The sequence below is a fragment of the Apus apus genome, chromosome 2, assembly GCF_020740795.1.
Source record: "Apus apus isolate bApuApu2 chromosome 2, bApuApu2.pri.cur, whole genome shotgun sequence".
Classification (NCBI taxonomy): domain Eukaryota; kingdom Metazoa; phylum Chordata; class Aves; order Apodiformes; family Apodidae; genus Apus; species Apus apus.
In genome coordinates this window covers 134,423,276-134,449,034 of record NC_067283.1, presented here as the reverse complement: position 1 = coordinate 134,449,034, position 25,759 = coordinate 134,423,276, and the positions used below count along the sequence as shown (strand labels likewise).

The following is a 25,759-nucleotide window of genomic DNA, read 5'->3' as shown; positions in this document are numbered from 1 at the left end:
AACTGAAGTGATAGGGTATGTGAGAAGCTGCTGAATCAATGTCAGTGGTCCTGGGAACTCTTCATGAGTCTCCATGGGATCAGCAATCAGTACACATCTTGCTGCAAAATGGCTTTTTAACTCATGATCAATCAGCAGATTTTTATTTTATAAGTAAGTTTTTGTTTGAGCATTTGTTGAAATGAAATTTAATAATGCTTGATTTAAGGTAATGATCAAAAGATTGTTGAAACCTAAGTAAGAAGTCTTGTCTTCAGCAGCATGTGAGGGAGTATGTAACAAAGAGAAAAAAAAATTGAGATGTTTTAAATTATAAACTTATAAATTACACTGAAATATGCATAAATATGTATTCGTTAAATAATTAACTTACGTACATACATATTGATGTGCTCATTATTTGGCTGAAGACTACTGCAGAATGTGACCCACTGAATTGAATACAGTTATTTGCTTCAGTGAGCAGCATTAATAAATGAATCAAACTCAAGCTGTAGGTGCCTGATTTCATGAGGCACAATGTAATGTTTAAATCCATGTTTAATTGTTGTGGGGAGTGATAAATTATGCTAATGTCTCGAGTGTGGGAATTAATGCCAAATAAATAACTTTGAATGCTTTGGAGCAAAGATAAAGTACCATTTATGTTTGCATATGTGCACCTGGTATAATTTGTGCAAGATTAATTGGAATTGCAAAGCAGGAATATGTTGCCTTTGCATCTTAATGTACAGTAAATTGGAAAGAAAAGGTTTTGTTAATTTTTTTGCTTGGTTGTGTTTTTTTGTAGTTTGTGTTCTCATCAATAAGATAGCAAACATAACTGTTGATCAGTGAAGACACTGAGTATGTGCTTTTATTTGTTTTCATGCTCAAACAGGCTGTTAAACCGTGGGGCTAATGGAAGGTTAGTACAAGTGATCTCAAACTCAGATTTCAACAAGTTAAGGAAAAGATGAGTGATTCAAAAAAAAGGGAAATATATCACAGGCAACTTTTTAGTAAAGCAAAACAGAGTAGTTATTTGGGTGTGGAAGTATTATGAAGTAGGGTTTAATGCAGATTCTGTGCAGCCTTTCTAATCACATCAGGTTTCATAACTATCCATGTAGTTTTTATGTGTGCTGAGAGGAAATACATGTTAGCATGCTAAACAGATTTAAAAAGTGTCATTAGGTTTGCACTGCAGTTTCTTATGTGTCATGTTTATCTGCTGTGTTGCTGGAGATGCTTTATGTTATTTTCAATGTTTAATTTATTCCAGAAACTATATGCCATTAGAAAGGGAATTACCTTTAACACTGTGGCATATAATCAGCATAATTCTTAAACCCCTTCTGCCGTCTTGTCAAACATGAATATATAATCTTTGGGGCAGCAGGTTTCATTCCCCTCCATGAACCCCACAGATGACTGTCTTGAGACCTGTATCTCCAGCGAAGTAAAGCCAGCAATCTGGAGACAGGTTGGTGGCAACTGGTGGTTTCATCATACAGCTGGCAGGCAACAGGTTTGGTTCCAGCCCTTCCTTGCTGAACTTTCTTGGATTTTGTGTTAGACACCCATTGATGAGATGGTAGAAAGCATTCAAGAATGGGATGTCCACATCTCTCAACTGCAAATAAGTATAAATCATGTCCCCTGTGGCTGATCCTCCTCTGGTTTTGTAATTCAGGTATCATTGACTGCAACAGGAGTGATACCGAGTGTCCTAACTAAATAGTCACTAGGAAGGGTCACGCAAATCCTTGCTCTCCCTGGGGCATGGATTTTGTGCTTCTTTGTACTTGACAAAGATGCAAGATTTTTGAGATTGGTTGCTGTTTCCAGTGTGCCTTTATAGACAAGGTGGGCACTTCCTAGATGTTAGTGTGATTTGATAATAGTAAATCAGAATAGGTAGCTTAAAAGAGCTCTTTGTCACTTCTGAATAATTGAACATGGCAAGCAAGAAGCTTGGAGAAGTAACCTTAGTGAACTAGGGAAGAGGGCTTTCTAGACACACAAAATATTTGTGAGAAACTTTTTTTAGTTGCTTTTGCATTTATTTTCATATTTTGTTTCCATCTTCCTTTTGTTTTCCTGCTCAAAAACAAAATAAGAAACAGTTACGAGTTCTTATTTGTAAGTGCCCGTGCTTAGAGGCCTCTGGGAGCTATGACAGAAAATAACTGCAACCATATTTTTTTTCACAAATAGGGAATTATGCCCAGATAAAACTAGGATTTGGAACAAAAAGGAGCCTGTCATCCTGCTCCAACATACAACATACAGCAATAAACAGCAGTTACGCGTTCTTGCTTAGTTTGCTGGTGCACGCTCTGAGCAGAGACTATGCGGTGTGTACCTAGAAGGAAGGAAGACAATGCGGAATACAGAGAGATGGGAAAACAGAGCTTAACTTCAGGAGGTGTAATTTGGAGTGAAAGAAAGAGAAGGATTGATGGAAGGTTGCACTACTTTTTTCAGCTGCCTGGATTGTACTTACTTTCACAGAGGAGCTTTTTCATATTTCAGTTCAGTATCTCAGAGACCAGTGTTCGGACCAGCTTCCCTGCAATCCCTTTGGCTTTTTGGCAAGGCTTAATGTTAGGGCTTTCTGGTGCCCCAAGAATACTTCTGATTGTTCTCCTTTCTCTTTTTTATTAACTTCCCTCCCTGCTGCTTCTTTTTTTTCCCTGTTAAATTTGTCTTTGCCATCTGCTTTGGGGATGGCAAACAAGTTGCCTCTTCTTACTGTTTGGGCTTACTCTGGGTTTCTGTGTTGCTTCAAGACTCCAGAACTGAAGGCTTTGATAGTTCATGGTTGGTAATGAATATGTTAAAAGAAGAGGACAGTGAACTAATAAGGTGGCATTTGACATACAGCATGCAGAAAAGTGATCAGGTTTTTATTTTAGTACTTTTTGCCATGTAAGACATGAAGTGTCTTATGTTTAGTCAGTATAATTCTTAAACACATTCTTCCTTCTTGTTAATAAAAAGAATATAATCTAGAACAGCAGTCTCCCCCATAGGTGACTGTCTTGAGACCTTTAACTCCAGCAAAGGAACAAACTGGAGGTAGCTTGATGGCAAGTGGTGGTTTCATTCAACTGGCAGGTGGTAGGTTTGATTCCAGCACTTATTTGTGGAACTTTTGTGTGTTGTATTATGGGATCTTTGATTACAGTAGGACATGCACCACACTGTAGAACCTACACTTTGAAAGGAGAACTTTAAGAGTTGATTTTGTTTAGTCCATACAATATAAGAGATTGTGCCATACTGTAAGTCAGTCTCCTCTGTGATAGGAAATGGATGCTTGTGTAGCTGTGGAGTGATGCTTCATAACTCTTAGAAAGGCCTAAGTCCCACAGCTGTTTTTTACAACTGAAAACAAAAGCTATTGGGTTATGTTTTATAACAACCATTGGCTCAGGTCCTGTAGGAATTCAGCAAGAAAGCTTAATTATCAGCTGATTTCAGTGTTGCTGTAGCCTGAGTGTTGATTGATGCAGTTTTGTTAAAGCATGTTTACTGTGCCCATGTTAAGGTGGTTTGCTTGATGCCATATGCTGGTGAACTAGTGCTGCACTCCTGTATATATAGAAGGTGATGATAGTGTTTCCAAGCTTATTCCAGTTCTCTAGCCCTCTCCTGTGATTGGTAATAAAGCCACTACTAGTAGTATCTCTTACAAATGGGAATTTTATTTTTTTTAAAGCATCACAGCAATTCTGCTTCAAGAGCTACCTTAACTTTTTCTTGGTTTTCTTTGTTTTGTTGAAAGCAGAAATGAAGTGTAACTCAGCTGGAATGAACTAATGTGTTTATAATAGTATTGTCATTGAATATTTTTTCCTTTTCTCCAAAAAGTGAAAAAATAGAACAAAAGTTATGAAACCAGTTTTACAGATCTCATCACGACAAGGCAATGTTTTGTGCAGGAAACACATGAATGAGTTGGGCACCCTAGTAGTGGAAGACATAGAGAAAGTGGAGTTACTGAATGCCTTCTTTGTTTCAGTCTTTACTGCTAAAGCTGTCCCCTCATGAATCCCAGACCCTGGAGGCAAGGCGAAAGGTCTGTGGAGAGGAAGAATTTCCCTCAGTAGAGGAGGACCAGGTTAGAGACCACTTGGCCGAACTGTACGTCCATCATTCCATGGGCCTATGCAGGCATAGTTTTTCTAGTTTTCTGGGAGAGTTTTTGTATTTGCATTGAAGGAAAGCAACTCTCGTTCTTGTACATGGGTTAACTAACTGTATTCTAAATGGGATTTTAAAAAGACCTCAAAGTGTAAAATAAATGTGATTTGATCATTATGGAGTGATTTCAGTCCTGTTGACTCACTTTCCTTAGTAGGCATTTGATACCAAGGAATTTGGAGGAGTTGGTTTGTTTTACATATATAGTCTTCTATTACATATATAAGGAAGATATTTATAAATAGCTCTAAAACTCAAGAGCAGTGCTTGGAAAATTTTCAGTATTTTCTGTTACATGAGAGGAGGGATACTATCTTACCTGTAATGGGCCAGTATTTTGGTGCTTTAAAGTTTCTAACAGAGACACTGGTAATCTTCTTGTTTATATGTGTGTCTCAAAATGAAACATAAGTACAGCTTTTTCTTCTTTCAGCAGAAGAAAAGAAATTGGTTGTGAAAGGCCAGCAATGTGGTGTCACGTCTTTTTGACCTAAATTGTTTCAGGGTTTTTGGGCAGCAATCAGCAAGTAATAAAAAGTGTGTATGAATAAAATTAATTGTATTTCTGTTTTTAATTCCATCCCCTTAATGTTACTACCTTTTCTTGGATGTCTTCTAAATTTATGTTTTGCTAAATTTTAGGTTCCTCCATTTTTTTGCTTTTTGGTGCTCATTTTTGTAGTTATTTGACATCCCTGCTGTTTGCCCTTCCTCATTCCCAGACTCGAGATCAAGAAGCCTCATTCAAGTGGTCCTAAGTTCAGTGAGCATAGACTTAGGAGATTCTGGTCTGCTAAGTCCAACCTGGAATTTAGATCACCAAATGCTTTTGTGTGGTTGTAGTTCTGCTTAATTACAATACTATCAGTTGCGGGAACTGTGATCTGGGATTAGAAAAGAATATTAGAAAATAAGATGGCAACAACTGAGAGTAAAACAGGCTAATGTATACGGGGTCTGTATGGAAACATGGCAGACGTGAGTCTTCGTGGAGATGAAGAGAGGCAGCTGGAGTCAAGTGCATTAAAACTTGGAGCATAAGCAATACTATAGAATACGACCTTCAGAAAGCCCTAAGAAATCTTACTAGAACAGAATGATACAGAAAAAGCAGAAAGAAAAGCACCAGTCAATAAGCCAGGAAAGATGGCAGTACAAAAATACGCGTTCATGAAAAAGTGCAAAAAAAAGTGTTTAACCATGCAACGTTAATTAAATATTGAAAGAGGGGGAGTGGGTTACAATAGAAGGAGATGGTGAGGTAAGAGGTGAAAGAGTGGAACAAAAAAACACTTACTAAATCAATTAGTGAATGAATAGAAACAAATTTAAACACTGATAGGAAGACCAGCAAGTCCCAATAATTATGTTAAACACAAGCTCAACAGTGGTTTTCCTTTTCACTTCTTAAAACAAGTAGTTAAAATAAAAATTTCTAATGATTTTATTTTGCTTGTAATTAAAAAGCATAGTTCTACGTGTGGATTGTTTTTTTGTTTGTTTGTTTTGGTTTTGGTTTTGCCTGGCTATTTGTATTTCTCATCCTGTTTCATATTTTACTTGTGGAAATTCGTATTTCTCTGTACAGAATGTTTTCACTGCAAGCAGGGACATGTTTCATGAGTCAATGCTATGCAGAATATGGTTTCTGACATGACAGTCATGCAGAACTACCTAAGCATGTCTTATATTTTATTTATTGTTATATTTAGTAATGAACTACTTTGAAATTCCACAAATGAAAGCCAGTTTCAGTCATTTAGGGTTGTAGATGGTTCATGAAAAGGATAATAGAATGGGAGTTCATGCGGATCTCTGTCTGCTTTCGTAAAGCTTTTGTTACTGTGTAGGTGATGACAAACATCCCCCAGGTTTTCCACAGCATGGAGAGAGAGGGTGCTTTGCAGCCATCTGTAGAGTGTGATCCCATAGTTTGCCGAGAATCTTCGTTGGCAATGAATTTAATTAAGCAGTGTCTAGACACAGTTTGTGTGGTTGGTTTTTTGCAAGTTCTTTTTCTAAATAATTTTTAAATCACACCTATGGTGGAACTGATGGAGCTCTGTTTTCTACAAGTGTCTGGGGACCAGGCCTTGAAGTTAGAAGCATTCAGCATTGAAACGGATGCTTAGCACCTTGTGTTATTCGGTCTCTATAACAACAAATAGATATCACATGAAGTAATTTCTAATATGATTTGTGTGTGCAACTCTAAAATATCTTGAACATTTCTCCACATTGTGTCTTGCTACAAAAATACCATTCTTCGGCTATGAACTTCTATGCCAAAGATCCTCAAGGGACAAATGGAGGCTTGCCCCAGACACAGATGACTATATTAGTTTCTGTAAAATCCAAGACAATTAATACATGAAGTTTATCTCATAGCGCAATAAATCTTTAAAGTTTAAATAGTTTTAACTTCTTTTTTTTTTTTTTTTTTTTTTTTTAAATTTCAACTAAGGAAACGCTACTTCCCCACAAGTTCAAAGACCTTCTTTCATGGACTACTTTGATAAACAAGATTCCAAGAATAAAAGCCCGGAAAACTGTAACCAGAACATGCACGAACCTTACCACATATCCAAAAACGTTTTCCCTGATAACTGGAAAGTCCCTCAAGATGGAGACTTTGATTTCGTAAGTACAATTTTATTGTTTACTTCCTTGCATGCTGTTTATTTCTTAAGTGCCAAAAGTAGTTAATCCCTTTCTATAACTATGCTAATACAAGTAAAATAAGCAGACTTTCAAGAACACCATCCAATTATCCAATCTAGTGCCTATTCTGGTTGTTTAAATGTACATTTACTTAATGCAGGACCTTCTTAAAGAGGAGTTCTATGGGACATTATGAATATACTTCTTTGTAATTACTTGTTTTTAAGTATTTTTGATTGTTTGCAATTTGTGTGTTATGACAACCTTAAAATTTGACCAAGTTATATTAAAAAAATAAATTGCTACAGACATGGAATACTTTTGTCGTGTTTTCTGAGTATCTCAGCAAAACAAGAAGCATTTTAAACTGGATTGGAGCCATTTAATCTATCTCCGTGGAGATAGCTAAGATCACCTACTGTTTTGCACAAGCCAGTTTGTTGGTACTATTCCATAACACCTATTTTTCTCCAAATAGTTATTCTACCTAACACCAGTCTGTCTATTTCAGGGTGAGGTTTTTCCCTCTTCAAAATATGTGGAGTTTATTTCTTTTTGCCTCTGTTGCAAATCGTAAGAGTCAAAAAGAAAATGTTCCTAAGTTATAGGTTGCTCTTAAAGTGAAATAAATAGTTACTATTTAGAGACTCATAGATAAGTACACCTGGATTTCACCTTTATTAATTTTTAACATGTTTGAATGAAATAATAGTTTATCTGTTGTAGATCAGATGACTTCTTGACTGCATTGCAGTAGCTAAATACGATCACATGACACCTCTTTGAAAGTACACTTGGGATTTGGAGAAAAATGTTGTGTTTAATTTGAGGTGACAGCTGTAGGTGTGGAAATTTTTTTGACAGTTTTAATTTACTGCATTTCTACATAAAGCTGACACTTAAATTTAAGCTACTGGAATAAAGCCAGTTAAATAGCACAGTACAAGCTGTTGCTCCTGGAGAGTTTTGATTAAGTTGGATTTTGGTTTGGGTGGGATTTTTTTTATTTATTTATTTTAACCATAAAATGCAATAGTGATCATCATGATAATCAACTAACAAAATAGAACTATAGAATGGTTTGTGTTGGAAGTGATGTTAAAAATCATCTAGTTCCAATGCCCCGTCATTAGCAGAGTCACCTTTCACTAGACCAGGTTGCTCAAAGAATAATTATTATTTGCATTATTCACTGAAAAATAACTAGTTTTTATTTAGGCAGGGTTATTATAGTAGCAATAAAATTAGAAAAAAATAAAACTAATTCTATCTTTTCCATTACTTGTTGAGAAATGCAAGCAAAAATTATTCTTGTAAACACTAAAATCCTGATTTTTGTAAGTGCTTATTCTTGGATAATTAGCAGATGGATAATCCTGTGGAACTTGTTGACATTGCTTGCACTTTTGAAGTTGCCTTCTTGAAATAGGAATTTGTCCTAGAACCAAACCTGAGGAGATCTGATCTTCCCAAACTAGCTGCTCTCTCTGTTGTAGGCCAACCTTGCTGGTGGTCTTAGACTGGCAAGTCAAAGACTTTAGAATCACAGAATGGTTTGGGTTGGAAGGGATGTTCAAAGACATCCTAGTCCAAATCCCCTGCCAGGGCAGGGGCACCTTTCGCTAGTTGCTCAAAGTTCTGTCCAGTCTGACCTTGAACCCTTCCAGTGATGGGGCATTCATGCTTGGTTGGGCAACCTGCTCCAGTGACTTGTGAAAGTTACGTGCTGTGCTGTTTGTCCTTGTCTTCCTGAAAAGGCAGTGGTGTAAGACTTGTTGCTACGGAATTATTCTAATGGAAGACTAAATTGGATTTTAAAAAAAGCAAATACCTGTTTGCATGAGCAATGTATGTAGTTAGGTGCCAGGAGTGGGTGAAATGGGATTTTGTTTTAAGTACGATGAAAGCCAAATAATTCTGTAGATAGGCCAGCCCAAGAAAGAATTTAGGAAGACCCTTCAATAATGGATGTATTGCTTCAGATTAGTCCACTCAAGAACACCTTTCTCTGAAGCATCTGGTACCAGCTGATGTCACACAGTATATTGGTTTTAACAGCCTGCTGGTTTGAACCATAGGCGGCAATTATTAGGTATTTATATATTCTAGAAGCACTTATATTTAAATTTTAGACAGCAAGTGGCAGTATTGGTAAATGGCTTGCAAGAGAGTTATCCTTTCTGAAGGGATAAATCAGTGGGCAGCATGCATAATGTATTGTCTGCTCTTTGTCAGATGAACACGAATGTTTTCAGTTGCTGGCATGAAATCTTTAAATGATTCACTAAAGATAATGGAAATTTCTGGACTAAATAGTTCTATTCTCTTTTGTTTGGAATTAGCCTTAATGAGATCTGAAAAGGGATCCTAACAGTAAATGCTGACATAATTTAAAGAAGAGATTGATACACTAAAACTAAGACATAAATTATCAAAATCTAACTCAATGCCAGTATATTCTAGTAGTACTCCAACTTACTATGTAGTAGAGGGGTGCTCCTAAGTTGGAGGTCACCAAACTAATTTGCTGAATGAGACCATTACTCTTACTTCCCCATATGCCTTTGCAAGCTGTATATAGCACACCAGTGCTGGCAGTCAGTAAGTGATTTTTTGTGAGCCAGGGAAGAACAACAGTGCCATGCTAAGAATCGATACTCAAGTGTATCAAATGGAAAGACTTAGAAGTTTCATAGGGTAGTGTGAGAGGAACTGAAATGCTGTTAAAGTGGGGGGAAGAGAAAAGGAAGAAAAATCAATCCTTATAAATCCCTGCAATTAATCAATTTGCTTAATTCTGTGTGTAGGGTGAGACCTGCAGAATTGGGAGCTAATTCTTGTGGCCATATTTGCTTTAGTTTGCAGTGTTATTTTATCCTATTCCTAGAATATTTTACTGTTCATTTAAAAAACACATAGTTATTTGTTTTAAATTTGCAAATACTTGTAATGCAGTCTACAAACTTGCTGATGTTCTTAGATAGTGTAAAGAAATGACACAGGAAACTTTTCTCATAAGGTAGATAAATAAATGTATAAAATAATGAATTTATATTAAAAAAATAATTTAGCACTAGGTCTTGTTAGAAAGCTTTTGTATGGGCATATTTTTCTGCCCTGAGCTAAATGTTTTAAAAACTCCTTGCCAATGAAAAGACTTTTCCAAGAAAATAAGATGCTTTGGTCATCAATTTGGGCTTTAAAAAAAGTAATTTAGCAGTGTTTTTTCTTCTATAAGTACATATTTATGCTTTGTTTTTCAGTGTTGATGTACATCTGTTTTGAAATTCAAAAGCTGATCTTATTTATTTTTCTCTAATGCCATATGGGAATTTGAGATCCATCTTTGAGTGTTGGTCCTGCAGGCTTCAGCTCTGAGATAGGTCTGTGCTGGTCATGAATGTAATGTTCTATGAATTAGTGAGAAAAAACTGCCACTGCAGACCTTCAGGTTTTGTATTGTGTTGACTCAAGTATACCGCAAGTAACTTTTAACTAGACTCAATTCTGGTACTGTGTAGTCACTGTGAATATTACATTAATAAAAATGTGCCCCGTGGTGTGGGACAGGACTAAAGTGCTGTTTTTCATGCATAAGAGGTGTTTGAGTGCTTTATACAAAATTTCTTGATTAAAAAAAACCAAAAACCCAACAAACAACCAACCCCAAACATTTTTGAACATTGTCTTTTCTGTTACTAGGAATCCATGTGTTTGCTTTTTTTTGATCTTTGCTTTCAGTTACTATATTGTCTATTTTTGTTGTCTCATGATAAATTCTGAAAAGAAAAACTATGAGTCTTTTACGTCTGCGAATCTTAGGGAAATGTCTTTCTGGGGAAGTACTTGTAAATGTTTTGGTTTGTTTCACTTCAGCCTTTGAAGTGGAAGTGTTGAAGCTCTGATTGTATATGAATCTTGCAAAAAACAACTAGTGTTTATTCAAACTTCGGCTTTTATATTCAACTGTATATTTCACACTCAAGAATCATCAGGGATTTTAATTTTCAATGAATGCTATCGGACACATTTTCATTGGTTTTCAGGGTCATGCAGCAGGTGGCAAAATGAAAGCAATATTTTTAATCCTAATTCTGTCAGTCTGACTTGGGATGTAAGTGATGTTCTGTTCACAGCAAACCTTCATGCCCATTAGTCTAATCAACAAGATACTATTAATTGTGAGAAAAAGCGGCATCGTGTCTAATGTTGTGGTAAAGCTGTGTAGTGTATCAATGTGAAACTCGTAGCGATGTTCATGGTGCATGGTATAAGCAGCTTTTCATAATGAGGCTTAAGCTGTTTGAAGGGCCAACTTTTAGTCTTAGCTGACAAGTCAGCAGTTAGGATCAAAGTGCTGAATTAGAGCAAATGATGTGTTCCAGCATTTAAGTGACCAGTTCTTTTTTTATAGATACTATATATTCGTATCACCATGTTGGTATTATGATGGCTTTGTTCTTTCCATACGGAATGTTTTCCATGAGATATGTACATGCTGGGGAGAGCTGTGTATTAAATGAGCAATATAACTGCAAGGTGGTGTTGAAGCAGCTTGATCAAATTTCTTTTTTCTGTTGTATAGTTGAAGATTTTGTGTTATTTTGTGTAATATTTATCACATTTTGTTGGCATTATAGAAGACGATTTTTACCAAAAAAGCTAACTTTTAATAAGAAGTGCTTGAAATTTTTAATGTGGGGAGAAGTGCTATGTGTACATGCTGATAAATAACCTGCTGCTTATATTTTTACTGTGTCATGAGATTTTACATCTCATTATGATATAAAATTGTTCTGTAAATTCTTCTGCCCCTTTATAATGTGTGCTAACATTAGTGCGTGACGTGATGTTAACAAAGGATTTATATGAACTGCAGTTAAGTGGTATTTAATTATTTATAACCTGTGAATTAACTTCACTCAGAATGAGTTTGCTAAACTTCATTGGCACTGATCTACTGTATTATGTCATTTTAAAAGAGTAATTTACTTTTTGTTATGAGACGATAAAATGTAAAAAGGCAAATCTATTTATTATAGCAATGCTAGGGTAATGATTTCTGTCTTTAGTAGATTTATTTCCAAACAGGAATGGTATCCAGATTGTTCAATATTAAACAGTGAACATGTAGAACATGTTTTGCAGTAACTGCGGTATCATGTTTAAGTAGATGCATTTTGGGTGACTTAAAGATTCTGGAATAGCAACAAAAATATTAAAAGCCATCTGTTACTCCAGGCAGAATATTGCTATGGGTTTCAACCAGAACAGATATAATATAGAATACAATAATTCTGAAATAATAGTATTACAGATACTAAGCACTTTAGTTGACATTTAGAAATGTATATTATGACTTTTTGGTAAGAAAGTAAATACTGTAAAATTATGGAAGACCATATAGAATTTAATTAAAACTTCAGTGATAAAGCTAGGCTGAGTTAGTTTCATTGGAAATACTTCTTTGTCCAAAACCTTGGCAGGGTTTACTCTGATTTTATTTAAGCAGCAGAAGAGTTTGTTTGGTACAGTCTTCTTTCTTATTAATGGGAATGAATGTACTTAATCTATTTTCAACTGTTTCAAATTCTCCTCTAAGTCATCTAAAAATTTCAAGTGAATTATTAATATGTATTCATTTTTCTTTGTTTCTAATTAGTTGCTTGAATATCATGAAGCATTTCCAGATGCTGACAGGAAGAATGTTTTCTTAACTAAGCAAGTATAAAACTTAGGTTTCTGGGTTTGCATGGACTGTATGCATGATAAAGAGAAGTATTATTGGTGTTGATAGTCTGCATACAGTGTTTCCTTTATTTTAGTGCAGGAGACACTGCAAAATCAATATAATGAATATAATGTGTTTTATCTAGTTCATTTTGTGAGGACAATGTGAACCTTGGCAGTGGGGGTTTTCTGTGCCTCTTTTAATAGGTGGCTGGTACAGAAGTTTCTTGCGTGTTGAGTGGTTATTAAAAAAATATGAAAGGTGTGGAGGTAGTTCAAGGAGAGAGAGATTCATATTAGGATGGTTTGCAGGTTATGTGTGTTGGGCTTATTGTGCAATGTTCAGGCTGTCAGTAGGGGAGGTTGTATTAGCCTGACATTGGTGGTTGTTGGGTTTTTTTCCATTAGGCAAAGAGAATGGAACAACCTGTTACCCTTTTTTGTTGTAGTTGGTTGTTGTTTTTTTTTTTTAAACTCTGCATGTCGGATACTGAGTGATTTAAGTAAATCCTGTTTGTATATTCTGACTACAAAAGAAGAGTTGTTTTTCTTGCAGAGTAGGGAAATACACTACTAGAGCAAACTGTATCTCCAACTGCTATTGAATATAGGATCCTTTCTGTTTGAATATGTTCCTTTCCCTATTATAACAGAAGTAAATAGTTGAAAATCAAGCCTAGTAACTTGGTTTTATATATGACTAAATTGTTTAGGCTGTAAACAGAATTAATCCTTTTTGTTTATCTTAAGTCATAAAGTTATTTTAAAGCTGTTACTCTAATCACTGAGTCACTCATGCTGAAGTGCCAGTGCTGTACTTTTGCAGGTTTTGGAACAGGAATTGTGCCATCTCACAAAGATTATATCAATTTTGTATCCTAAAAGAGCACAGAAAATACCCTTCTGGTCCAAAAAGCTTTTTGCATTCCTACATGTGTAAAACAGAATTAGAGATTTTTACTTATCGTTGTCATGCCCTCTGAAGATAAAGACAGGAACTCAGGCTTGAGTGGCAGCAATTAATTTGAAGTTAAGATAGTAAGAAGAACATCTAATAGGATAACAATGTACGACAGCAGATTGCTTTAAAGGGTTCCAGAGTCTGCCATTATTGTGAGTGTTGAAGACCTGGTTAGATAAACATGTCAGGAATACTTTTAGTGGAGTTGATACCACTTGGAGCAGAGAACTGTTGTAGGTGACCTCCTCCTGTAAATGTTTCCAATGTCCTTATTTCCTGTGGTTTTTTAAGCTACTGCTGATTGCTGATGTTTGTAATCATAAAGGATGTTGAGAACACATAGGTCTTACAAGTTCCAGCTTTCAAAAACAGTGACATATTCAAACTATTTATTAGAACTGTCAGGATTTTGGAGGAGCTAGACCTTGGGTAACCTTGACAATTTTTGCAATTAGCAGTCAACTGTTATTTCCAAATATGAGTCTCCCTCTGGAAAATTTCAGCCAAGATCTGGTCAATAAAACTTAAACTGTGTTTTCTCTCCCAGAAGTTTATTGTATCAGGTCAAATAGTTTTGATGTGCAATGTGTTTTTTAATTATGAAATATATTCTAGTGAAGATGCTTTAAAACTAATTTTTCAGCCAACTTTCAAAGTCTTGGTATAGAGTTAAGAATGATATTACGTCACTCCAAAGAGTTCAAATGCTTGTGTCGTCTAACCTTTTCTATTTTTTTTCTCATTAGCTCAAATGGAAAGACTGAAGAGTAGCTCTATAGTATATATGCAGTTATACAGCAGGTCTGTAATTTCTATGTAGTTTAAAGAGAAGAAAGGTGAGATGTGAGTGAAGCTGAGCTGGGGCAATGAGGCTGATTTAAAGTCACATCTTGTTACCTTAGTAACCAGTTGTCTGTACTAATACCTCTTTGAGATCATTGTGTAATAACTAAGTAATGTGTAGAGGCTGGAAGGAGCTTTGAAATACTTGGAAAAACCAGTTTTGGCTGGACAAGTTTTAAACTATTCTTTTTTTGTCCATCAAACCAATTCAGTTTCAGGTCTCTCTATTCTGTTTTCTCTTACACAAAAAAAAAAAAAAGTGAGGGGGAGATATTTAATCCAAATCATTTCCATGTTGCATGAATCACTGTTAATGTCAAAACAGTGTACCACACCTTTGTGTGTAATGTCTGATCCCCAAACTGAGTGCTGTGACACCAAAGGGTGCGTGTTCAATTTCAGGGTTTCAGCAGAATTATCAAAATAATCCCTGACAGTATCATGCAAGTTTACCACCAAGAAACAAAATCTGTTCTACGCTTTGCTATGATGATTAATGGTAATGAAAAGAAGTAAAAATAATACTTGCCTCAGGAGAGTGGGTGACTAGAATTTTGCAAATCTGTTTTAAGTTAGTTTTTGTAACTCCTTAGTTTTGAAGAGTATTTCCTCATTATGTGGCTTGGTAAAGAACATGGGATGTTTTGGGTTTTTTTCACTTTAGCTTTTTTAACTTTTTTTTAGTCTTAATTTTAACTGAACTCAAATAGGAGATGAGAACTTGTCAGATAGGATTCTGGCAATTTAACAGAAGCCCAATATATGAAGCTGCAGCTATTAACAAACTCTCTGTATATGGGTTAATCTCATACTTGCTAAAGTCAGCAGCAGAACTCCTGCTGGCAGCAATGTTAACTTTAGCTGTTTAGATTATTAAAGAAACCACTTTCCCTTGTGTGCCTAAAAGTGAAACTACACTTAGGTTTAGGGTTAGAAATTTCACAGCTTTAAGTGTTTCTCTCAGGATTTCTTCTTTTAGGGCAAGTATGCCTAGTTCCTAGGAAAGATGTATCTGAAGAATTAATGCTTATTTAGTGTCTATTTAGAGATGTTGGTAGTGCTTACATTTGCATTTGTATTGACAGTAGGAGTTTTACAGATCTAAAAGTACTAGTAAGAAAATTTAGTTTCTTAACATAAGTAAGACATATCAGGATAAAATTGCTCTGTAGGAAAGCTCTAAAAGTACAGTAGCATAGTTATAGCTGTTTCAAAAAGCTGCTTAATTGAGAACCCTGACTGCATATCCCTGACTCCATTTCCCCTCACAATTTTTAGTGTGCCATAGTGAGAATTGAAACTGTTAGAAGTTAACTTATTTTACTTTGCATTGTAGCAGACTAGGCTTATGGACAAGGTTTAAGACTTCCGCTAAGAAGCAAGAACTTGATGAACTGTGCAACCTTGACTGCATGAATTTGTATGAGATGGGAATTAGGTGGAGCTTTCTAAAAACATGTTTAATTTTTTTTCCCTCATGGTGTCACTACAACCTAATAAATTTAGTTGTTTTTGTAGATTTGAATCATCTTTCAAGTAAGAATGGAGGAAAAAATGTTACTTGAAGACACTTACAGACCAGACCTTGCCATTACTCCAAAAAGTTCTTTTAGTAATTTTGGGATGGTTCATTTTTACTATCTTTTATTTTCCTTTATCTTTTATTATTTTATTTTATGTTCTTTTTGAACACTGGCCTTTTTGGTATAAGGAATTACTTTAAGAAGTGTGTGAATGGAAGAGAGACTGTCTTACTGGGAGCTTCTTGGTCATTGATCCTGCTGGAACCTGGAGATGCCTGTATTTTTTGAAGGTAGTTCTTCATATGTTTCTAGTGCAAACATTTGTGGTTGTTTTTTTTTTCTGCAGTGTCAGATGGATTATCACCTTCACAGAATGATAATTTAGTTTTTGTTGAAATGAATTGTCACATTAGGATTGTCATTAATGACAGTCACATGTTTAAATGCCATCCACACAGAAGAAGAACATGCACTCTACAGAGATGGATAGTCACCTCAAGATGAGAACTATTATCCTGATAATGTTCATAGAGACAGAAATGTGATATTTCCATGGTGCTTGTGATTTGTGTATAGGGTGGAATGAGCTTTTTATTTTGCTTTTGCAAAGTTAGAAATTTCATTGCTATTTCTATCTTTCTAAGAGTTTCCATTAACAAATTTAAAAAATCTTGAGTCAAGGTAGAGACTGGTGTAAGTAAGTCTACATTCAGATAGGTTCAATTAAAGCAATGAAAACATTAAATTAAACAGTGAAACTGACATTGTCCTTTGGGATTTTGTCTGTGACTAATGTTTTGCTGAGATGTGAGCACCTGTGGGCTGCCCACCAACAGTGCTACTTCAGAGGAACAGAGGAGGAATTGGTAGGAGTGTGTTGGTTGTAATGCAGCTCAGTGTGTACATGCTCAGCTGTTTCATTTTTTGTCTCTTGAGCTGGTTCACTTCCTTGACATGGGTTTCAAAGAGGCCTGTTTTATAGTTTTTTTTTTTCCTACATTAAGTGCTGCAACAACTGCTTGCATGTTTTCAACGGTGCTGAAACATAAAGCCTTTTAAAGGAATGATGTTATGACCAAATAATGCACCTTTCACTTGAGCTCAGTGGTTACAGGTTTTAACTCCCAAGTTGTGCTCTGCCCTTTTGGTTAAAAAACACAAAAGCAAAAAAAAACCAAACCCTCTATAACATAAGCCCCAAATAGTTTTTGGAGTAAAGGATATTTACGAAGATGGAAAAAGAGATGTAAAAGAGCTGGTGCCTCTGAAGAGGATTTCTAAAGGATCTGGGAGAAGAAACAGTAGGTGGAGGGAGGCCAGACTCAGTGTTACTTAGGCATCTCCGTAGCCTGTGAAACTCAAGAGCCTTGTTTTTTTTCCTCTCTTCTGGCTGATGACTCCATGGCAACAGCCCACTGATCATCTCAGAGGTGGGCTAATTCAAAACTATAGGGGAAAACAGCGACATTGGAAACAGTGGTTAGTTTGAAACTACCTGACCTGTTTTCCATGTTTTAAAGGACTGTTGCTATGGCAACAGCAGCTTGCTGAGGGTGCAATGCTACCAAGTTTCAGAGTTTGAGCAGTCGTGTGTGTGTGTAGGGGGTGTATCACTTCCAACAACAAGCTGTGTTCCCTGCACCTACCTTCTTTGCAGATACCTCTGCTACCCTAGAATTAGCATGAAAACTTTAGAAAACATATTACCTAAGTCCTAATGCAGCTGTTTACTAATACAGCTTGATTTCAACTCAGTCTTTCCTTTATTCATCTTCTCTACCTTCCTGCAGCTTCCCAAAATAGAGCACCTCCAAAGAAAGGTAGCTACCGTATCGTATGGTCCTCAAACTGTCATATCACCAAACACCATGATTGTTTTGTTCTGCTATTCCATATCCCATATTATGGAAATCAACAAACACAAGCTGTTTGACCATGATTTAGGGAGAAATTAATTCCAGAGCTGAGATGCATTCCCTGAAAAATAGGCTGACTGTTTTGATCAGTGAATTACTGCCTGAAATGTCTCTGCTGCTGGCAGTTGCCATTGTAACACGGGGGAGAGAGGATTTTGCAGATGGCCTATTCAAGAAACTGTTTTACAACTTTCAATTGAAAACCAGTCCAGTGAACTTCACCTGGAGTCTGAAGTGTACTGTGCTGCTTGTCAAAACTGTCACTAAGTGGACAACAGTATAGTATGCCAACAGAAATTATGTGCTTAGTAGAGAGAGGTGCAATCCAATTTTCGATTTAGTGCAATTTTTTTAGTATGCAGTGAGAAGAGCGACTGTGATGTGATCCATGTCTGAAAGGAAGGTACATTCTTGCCAAATACAGATTGCACGAGGAGCTGGAGTCATAACTGCCCCTCAGATACCCAGGAGCAGCTGGGGAGCCCAGCAAAGCACCTTAAATGTAGCAGTACTAGAGTCTCTGCCTTCCTCAGTGGGAGCTAAGAAAGAACACTGTACCTGCTTTTTTCCCTTTTTCAAATCTGTTAGCATTACTTCAGACTTGCCCACAATGACCCCTGGATTTAAAGCCTTCCTCCACCTCTTATAAACAAATAATAAGCTGAAATATGAATAATGTTCATGTGAGATCTTTATTTTATTGGTTATCTGGGAAAAATAGTGATGTGACGGTTGTGAATGATTCTCAACTAACCTTATTAAGTGTAAAAAAAAAAGTATTAAAAACTGTTTAGATAGTGAAATCAAACCCTCAAAAATTATGAAATGGTGCATTTGTGATTGTTTGACCCATTCTTTAACTGAGTTTTAACCCATAGTCCTATAAGTAAATAATGTGTTATAATGTTTAAATATAATAGAAGGGCAAATTAAGGCTCCTTATGGAGTTGTAAGCGTATTCTTCCCTAGTGTTTTTTAAGTATTTGACTTAACATTATTTTGAAGGGGTTTATGCATAGAATTTGATACCCATTCAAAAAGGAAAAAGGGAAAAAAAGCAATGTTTATTCCATACAAGCACAACAGCTCTCCATTGCACATAACTGATGAAGTTTGAATGCTGAGTTGTTAACCAGTGGTACCCAGATGGCACTGTCTTCAATTGTTAGAATAAGTATGTTGATAGGGGGGAAAAAAAGGAGGGATAGACTCCTGGGAGCCTGGCTGGAGGGTACAGGGAAGGGAAAAAAACAAGGAAGATTGACCTACTCTTTTTCCTGCTCATGGAACAGGATTAATAATAGCTGATCCCACAGAGCTGTTTCTCTGAACAAGACACAGGTGGCTTTGAGCACCACTCATTATGGCAGAGAGTCTGTCTGTCCCAGCCTTCAAATAATAGTGCATGTATAACAGAATTGCCCAGTAGATGTGTTACAATTCATACTGGGAGATGATTAAGTAAGACTTGAGAGTTCAAGTATCAGTTATTTTTGGTTTAATGAGAAATGGAACAAGCCTTAAATTGCTTTTTAAAAAGCAGGTTGGACTAGATCTTTAAAGGTCCGTTCCAACTCGGACCATTTTGTGATTCTATGAATGTGCACTTGGAGCCCAAAAAGCCATTGTTTCCTGGGCTGCATAAAAAGAAGCATGGTCAGCAGGTTGAGGGAGGTGATGCTCCCCCTCTGCTCTGCTCTTGAAAGACCCCACCTGGTGTACTGGATCCAGCTCTGGAGTTGTCAGTACAATAAAGACACAGACCTGTTAGAGCAGGTCCAGAGAAGGGTTCACAAAAGTTGTCAGAGGGATAGAACACCTTTCCTGTAAGGAAAGGCATAGAGAGTTGGGATTGTTTAGCCTGGAGAAGAAAAAGTTCTGAGGAGACCTTACTGTGGGGGGCTTCTAAGAAAGATAGAGCTTTTTTTACCAGGGCCTATAGTGACAGAAGGGGCAATGCTTTTAAACTGAAAGAAGGTTCATATAGATTGGATATAAAGGAGAAAATTTTTTGTTATAAGTTTGGTGAGACACTGCAACAGGTTGCCCAGAGAAGTTCTGCATGCCCTGTAATTGAAAGTATTCAAGGCAAGGTTGGATAGGGCTTTGAGCAGCCTGATCTAGTGAAAGATGTCCCTGGCCATGGCAAGGAGATTAGACTGGATGGTCTTTAAAGGTCCCTTCTGACCCAAGCTATTCTATGATTCTGTGAAAAGTATAAGGAGGAAGGAGTGAGCAAGGAACTGTTATGGACTGACCATAACTCTTTCCCTCTGTGTTGCTTGGGAAGTGTGGTGGTGGGTAGAAGATTCTATAATGAAAGAGTGAAGCTCAGCCTGGGAAAGACCAGAGGCAATGTGCTGCTTTAGTGTTTTTCTTATGTTTCTTACTACCCAAATTTATTTTTATTGGTAATAAATTAAATTTTCCCCATGTCAAGAATGTTTTGCCCATGATGGCAGCTGGTAAGCAATCCCCCATCTTGATCTTGAGACATGAGCTTTGTCATCCTATTTTACTTCCCCTGTCCTGCTAAGGAGGGGGAGTGGGTTAGCAGCTGAGTGGGCACTTAGGTGTTAGTCAAGATTAATCCACCATACCACGTAAGACTGATTTCAGCAGTCCTCTATAGCTAGATGTTAATCTCCATCTTTGGCATAAGGGTATGTTTTCTTAGTCTTTATCATCTCTTCATAATTTTTTTTCCTGACAGTACTTCTGTCGTGCTCAGAACCAAGAAGCACCATTGCAGATGCTCGCTTTATTGGCAAGAGTGCCAGGTCTAGTTCCCTCTCAGTGATCTAAAGCACAAATACCATCTGTCCTACAGTGAAGATCACGGAGTTTCTACATTACTGCTCACACTTGCCAGAGAGTCTAATCAGTCTAGCTGCTTTTTAATTTCTTTTTACAGAATTGTCCTCAAATTGCCCCATACCGCATGTACCAAGATACTGCTTCCAAATTCCTACTCATTATAGTCGGCAGCTTTCTTCAGGACTTCCTAGAAGAAAGCCTTGTCTGCAGTACAAGGGCTCCAGTACAGGGTGGCCTGAATACATTTCTTGGGTTTTTGCTGGATGGCTAACTGTCCTCAGAACTGTGATCACGTCAGAGCTGTCTTGATGTTTTGCAACAGCTCAATGATTGGCAAGTAGATAAACTGCTGAATGTGTAAGTCTTACAGCTGGTGAAGTTCAGCAGGCAGGTGTGTCCAATATACAGGTGCACCCCAAAGGGCAGTTGCAGTTCAACAAAATAGATACCTCCTACCCTGTGCTCCTCTGTGGCAATAGAGTATTAGGAACAATTTAAGCCTCTTTATGTCAGAAACACCGAAGACATACCAAGGTAATAATTTGTGTGAATAAACAAGAGGTTATGAGATCTTGATGCTCTACAGAAAAGATGGTGATATTTGGAATTGATCTATCTAGTATCAGACTTGTTGGCTATCTATTTCTTGAGATTCCAGGTAGTATTGGGAGACGGGAGAATTGTGAATTAGTAGGCTTCAGGAAGGTATTCAAGCCAGTTTTCTGGGACCTGAGATGCTTCAATGGGCCTGTTTTTCCTGATGAAAAAGAAATATTTTTGCTTGAGTGAGTAAATGTTTTTGGTCTTGGCCTGGTTTATCCACAGGGTCCCATTTGGTTATCTCTTCAATCCACTCGTCACAGTCATTTGCTGGTCTTTTTTTTGCAGCTTATCTTTACTAATGATCCTCAGAAAGTTATGATAGGTAAAAGACATTGTTTTCCCTAGCTTCATTAAGGTAGTTTTTATTCTAGAATCTCTTCCACCTGTCAGTGATAACTAGTTCTGGGATTTCAGACTTACTGTCACAGGACTCACATTGCCTGACTCCCTAAGTCTTAGGCTAGATTGTCGAACATCTCCTGATCCTACACTGATCCTCTGAGAACATCCTTATCAAAACTTTTTGGAAAGTTCACTGTATGTACGTAAACAGCCAAGTAAACTAGTTTCTGTGCTCAGCCAGCTTTGTGCTCATCCTCTGTTTTAGAGCAAGGTCTCTTACCCCTTGATCTGAATAATTTTTTGAAAAGAAAAGTAGCGGATGTTCTTCGGGCACTCTTTAGAAGTGCACCTCTCTCCTGGAAATGTTTTCATTATGTACTTCAGTGAAATTTCCCAAGAGCTTATTAGGAGTCTTCTGGCTAATCTAATGAACCAGGTGTTTATTGAGACTCTAATGTTATCTTCACATCCCCTTGTGGATCATCTCTGTGAGCTTATGGTTGCAGGTTCACTTATTTGTTTTTCTAGTTCTTTTAGGGAAAATAGACTTTTCTTGTGATTACCATGTACTTGAGAAAATATATCTTGAGTCATACTGGTTTTCTTTATGTTGGGAAAAACTGTACAAGTGTGTGCTTCATTTGGTTCCTGCAGAGTTTGATCCAAGGCAGGAAATCACCCTTCCTATGTTCTTAGCAAAGTCACACACATCCAGGACTGAGACATCAGATTTTATTTTTTTTTTTTTAAGGAAGGTTGTTCAGCTTTTTAGTATCAAATAATTATTTCCTCACAAGGAAATAGTGTAGTGAGAATAGCATGCTGGGTCAGGTTCTTCTGGAGGAGGGCTAGGGGTGTGATTCATGTGCATCCACATGACTACAAGTGTGCTTCAAGATCTGAGAAATGCGTCCATCCCTTAGACTTGCAGATTTGTCCCGATAAATTCCATATGCGCTTTTGGTAGCACGGTGCTTTTTGGTAGCACAGAGGGCTTCTGGGCATGGTGCAGCTCTTGAGAGTGGCTCTCCAGTCATTGTTTTCCTCCAGGCTTTAAGTTTCTTCATCAGTCAACCAGTAGGTTCAGCTTGTAATGGAACTTCTTCAAGAAATTATATTCACGTGTATATTCCTCACTGTAGCTGAAGTCCTATTAAAAGTTACTTGGGATTTTGAATATGAGGAACCAAGGATGCATGTTTACCAGTTGGTACTTCACCTTGAAAGCATGATCTTGACCATATATGGTTATGAGTATTGCAAAGGCAAAAAAAAATTAAATCTTTCTAGATTTATGCATAGAGCAGCACATTTCAAAGATGTTCTAGTTACTGCTCAATAACTTACTTTAGGTGGTGGTGGTGTATATTCTTATTTGGAAAGAAGAAAAAAGTACTTTTGTGGGAATTAAACAGAATTTCAGGATGTATACTTCAACATGCACTCGTTGAATGAATAAGCAGAATTAAGGGAGAAGAAAACATATGTGTAGAAGTTGTTTTTCTTTTTTGTTGTGTGGTCCTGGAAAAAACTTTTAAAATGCAAAAATAAGTAGAAAATGTACACAAAACTCTACCAAGTAGGAAAAGGTAAAGGCAGTGGGAAAGACCAAGGGGGGAAAAAGGAACAAAACTGGTTTTGGATGTGGCTGTTCTGATGGTGAGCATATAGGGGGAGACACACAACTGGAGCATGATTTAATAAACAGGCATATTGTAGTTATGTATACTTATGAGGGGAAAGGGTAAATAACTTGAAGATGAGATAAGGGCAATTTGGTCTGTACTTATTTAATTTTCTACTTGAAGAAGCCTACATCTAAATGTGTGGTTCTTTACATAACAAACACTCATTTAAGTTTTGGATTGCTAACTTCACACACTATTGCTAGAAAATGAAAATAATGAAACCACCATGAGGCTGCAAGTCTTCTGGTAACACTGGAAACTGTAATGCTTGTTCTCTTTCACTGCCAGGTTTATGGTTTTGATTTCCTATCTGGACATTTAGAAGAGCTGGGAGTAGTAAGGCATTCTGGAACAAAGATGAAGGGAAAAACTTCAACAGCAATCAAAATTAGAGGAAAGCTTGGACTGTGGTTATTCTGTGTGGTGATACAATCTAATTATAACCATATTAGAGAAGAAGAGTTGTGGAGGTAAACAGTTGGTGTAATATGTTGAGTTATACTCTTGTATGCAGGTATGACTATAGAAGGCTTCACATTCTCTTATTTCAGCAGTTATTGGTATTTCAGTTAAAGCTGAAATTTGTTGGATGTCCATTCAGTATGAAAAAGGAAGGAAGGAAGGAAGGAAGGAAGGAAGGAAGGAAGGAAGGAAGGAAGGAAGGAAGGAAGGAAGGAAGGAAGGAAGGAAGGAAGGAAGGAAGGAAGGAAGGAAGGAAGGAAGGAAGGAAGGAAGGAAGGAAGGAAGGAAGGAAGGAAGGAAGGAAGGAAGATTGCTCTTAAAATTAGGGGTTGTTTTATTTTTGGCTGCTGCTTTTTGTTGTAATAGGTGTAAAATCCCAGTCATCTGATGACTGCACAAATTAAAAACTGAGTCAAAATCACTTTTTTGTGGAAGATCAATGATAACTATCTACAAACCTTGTTTTAAATGCTTTTTCTTGTTTATTTTTTTAATTGCTTCCTCTTGTATACAAACTGCTTCACCGTATTCAGTCTCTTCCTTCTACTTTTCCCTTTACTGTAAGTGATGAGCACAACACTGTGTGATAATAATTAATGAATGAATTAATGGCTATATGAAGTAATTTGTATGAAATTAATCACAAATTGCACAAGCTATGTCAGCTATACATTGTTGGTAGATTCTCTGTCAGCTGTTAATTAGCTCCTTTTCTGGTATGAACTCTGAAGAGGTGTAAACTTAATTCTGATTTAGTGAGATTTTCTAGCCAGTAATTTGTACTTAATAACTACTTAACCTTTCTTATCTCTGTAATATATGTGCCTATCCCTAGCTTTGCCCCTCTGAGAATTTGTACTGACCCTCTTTGACCCTCTTTATCTCTCTTCTTTGCAAAGATCCAGTTTCTACCTCTAATTCCTCATGGCATTAGCTTGGCTTACCTCTGTTATTTAAGTTGTAGTTTACAACTTGTGTTTATAATGCTGCTACTTTAACCAGGAGTCTATATTCAATTATGTGGAAAAATCTGCAGTGTCTCAGTAGTAGTTTGTGTCTGCCACTAAATTGTGGGTAGACTGGGTTACCTTGAAGACATCTTGTATTTGAGGAAAACTTGCTTCTGCCATTAATTTGTGGGCAGGCGAAATTCCTCCAAAGATATAGGATTGTAGAATCATATTGGTTGGAAAAGAGCTTAAGACCTTTGAGTCCAGTTGTTAGCCTAGCACTGCCAAGTTCATCACTAAACCACATCCCTAAGCAACATGTCTATATGTCTTTTAACTACCTCCGGGGATGGTGACTCAAACGCTTCCCTGGACAACCTGTTGCAATCTTTGACAACCCTTTCAGTGAAGAAATTTTTCCTAATATCCAAGGATATTGGATCGTGGACTTGAGTATCATGGATTACTGACCTTAGCTTTTTCTACACAATCTGGAAATACGCTTTAAGTTGTTGGGAAATAATTGTACAACCTTTTTTCCTCCTTCAAATCAAAAGCAGGTCAAATAATATTGTAAATAGAAAGTTTTCTTGCACAGAGTATAAAGGCTGATTTATGTAGACTGTTACTATTTTTTGGTGCCCTTTAAATTTTTTTATTCCAGATAAACTTGTTTCACTTTCCTTTTATGTTTAAATGAACACCAAACTTAAAACATTGTCACAAAATCACACAAATCCACTGGTGATATCCACTACAACTCAAAATCAGAACAATTATTTATTCTTTCATTGGTTTCTGAGCTTCTTTTACTTGGACTGTGTTGGCATGGTAATTTGAGTATGAGTATATGCAAAGGTCATCCTAAAGTAAATTAGTAACTAAATTATGATTTCAACATTTTCTTGTGTACTACTGTATTATTTAAAATTTTTTGTAAGGTAGTTCTTGTCCAAGCTACTTTTAATCTGAAAAAGGAGAGATTAGAATTACTATCTTTTCTGTGTCCCTACTCAAGTAGTTTGTTCCAACAATGTGCTACAGAATGCTTTTTCCAGACTAGTTTAACACA

At 36.7% G+C, this 25,759-nt stretch overlaps 2 protein-coding genes across 2 annotated transcripts in view; both read left to right on the top strand.

The window, feature by feature from the left end:
• RIDA (reactive intermediate imine deaminase A homolog) overlaps positions 1 to 25,759 on the top strand; it is a 959,578-nt gene that overhangs the window by 723,718 nt on the left and 210,101 nt on the right. The window lies entirely within an intron of this gene.
• STK3 (serine/threonine kinase 3) overlaps positions 1 to 25,759 on the top strand; it is a 137,532-nt gene that overhangs the window by 83,344 nt on the left and 28,429 nt on the right. The window contains exon 10 of the mRNA XM_051610163.1: positions 6,656 to 6,831. Within this exon, the coding sequence (XP_051466123.1) occupies positions 6,656 to 6,831 (176 nt within the window). The remainder of the gene's footprint in view (positions 1 to 6,655; positions 6,832 to 25,759) is intronic.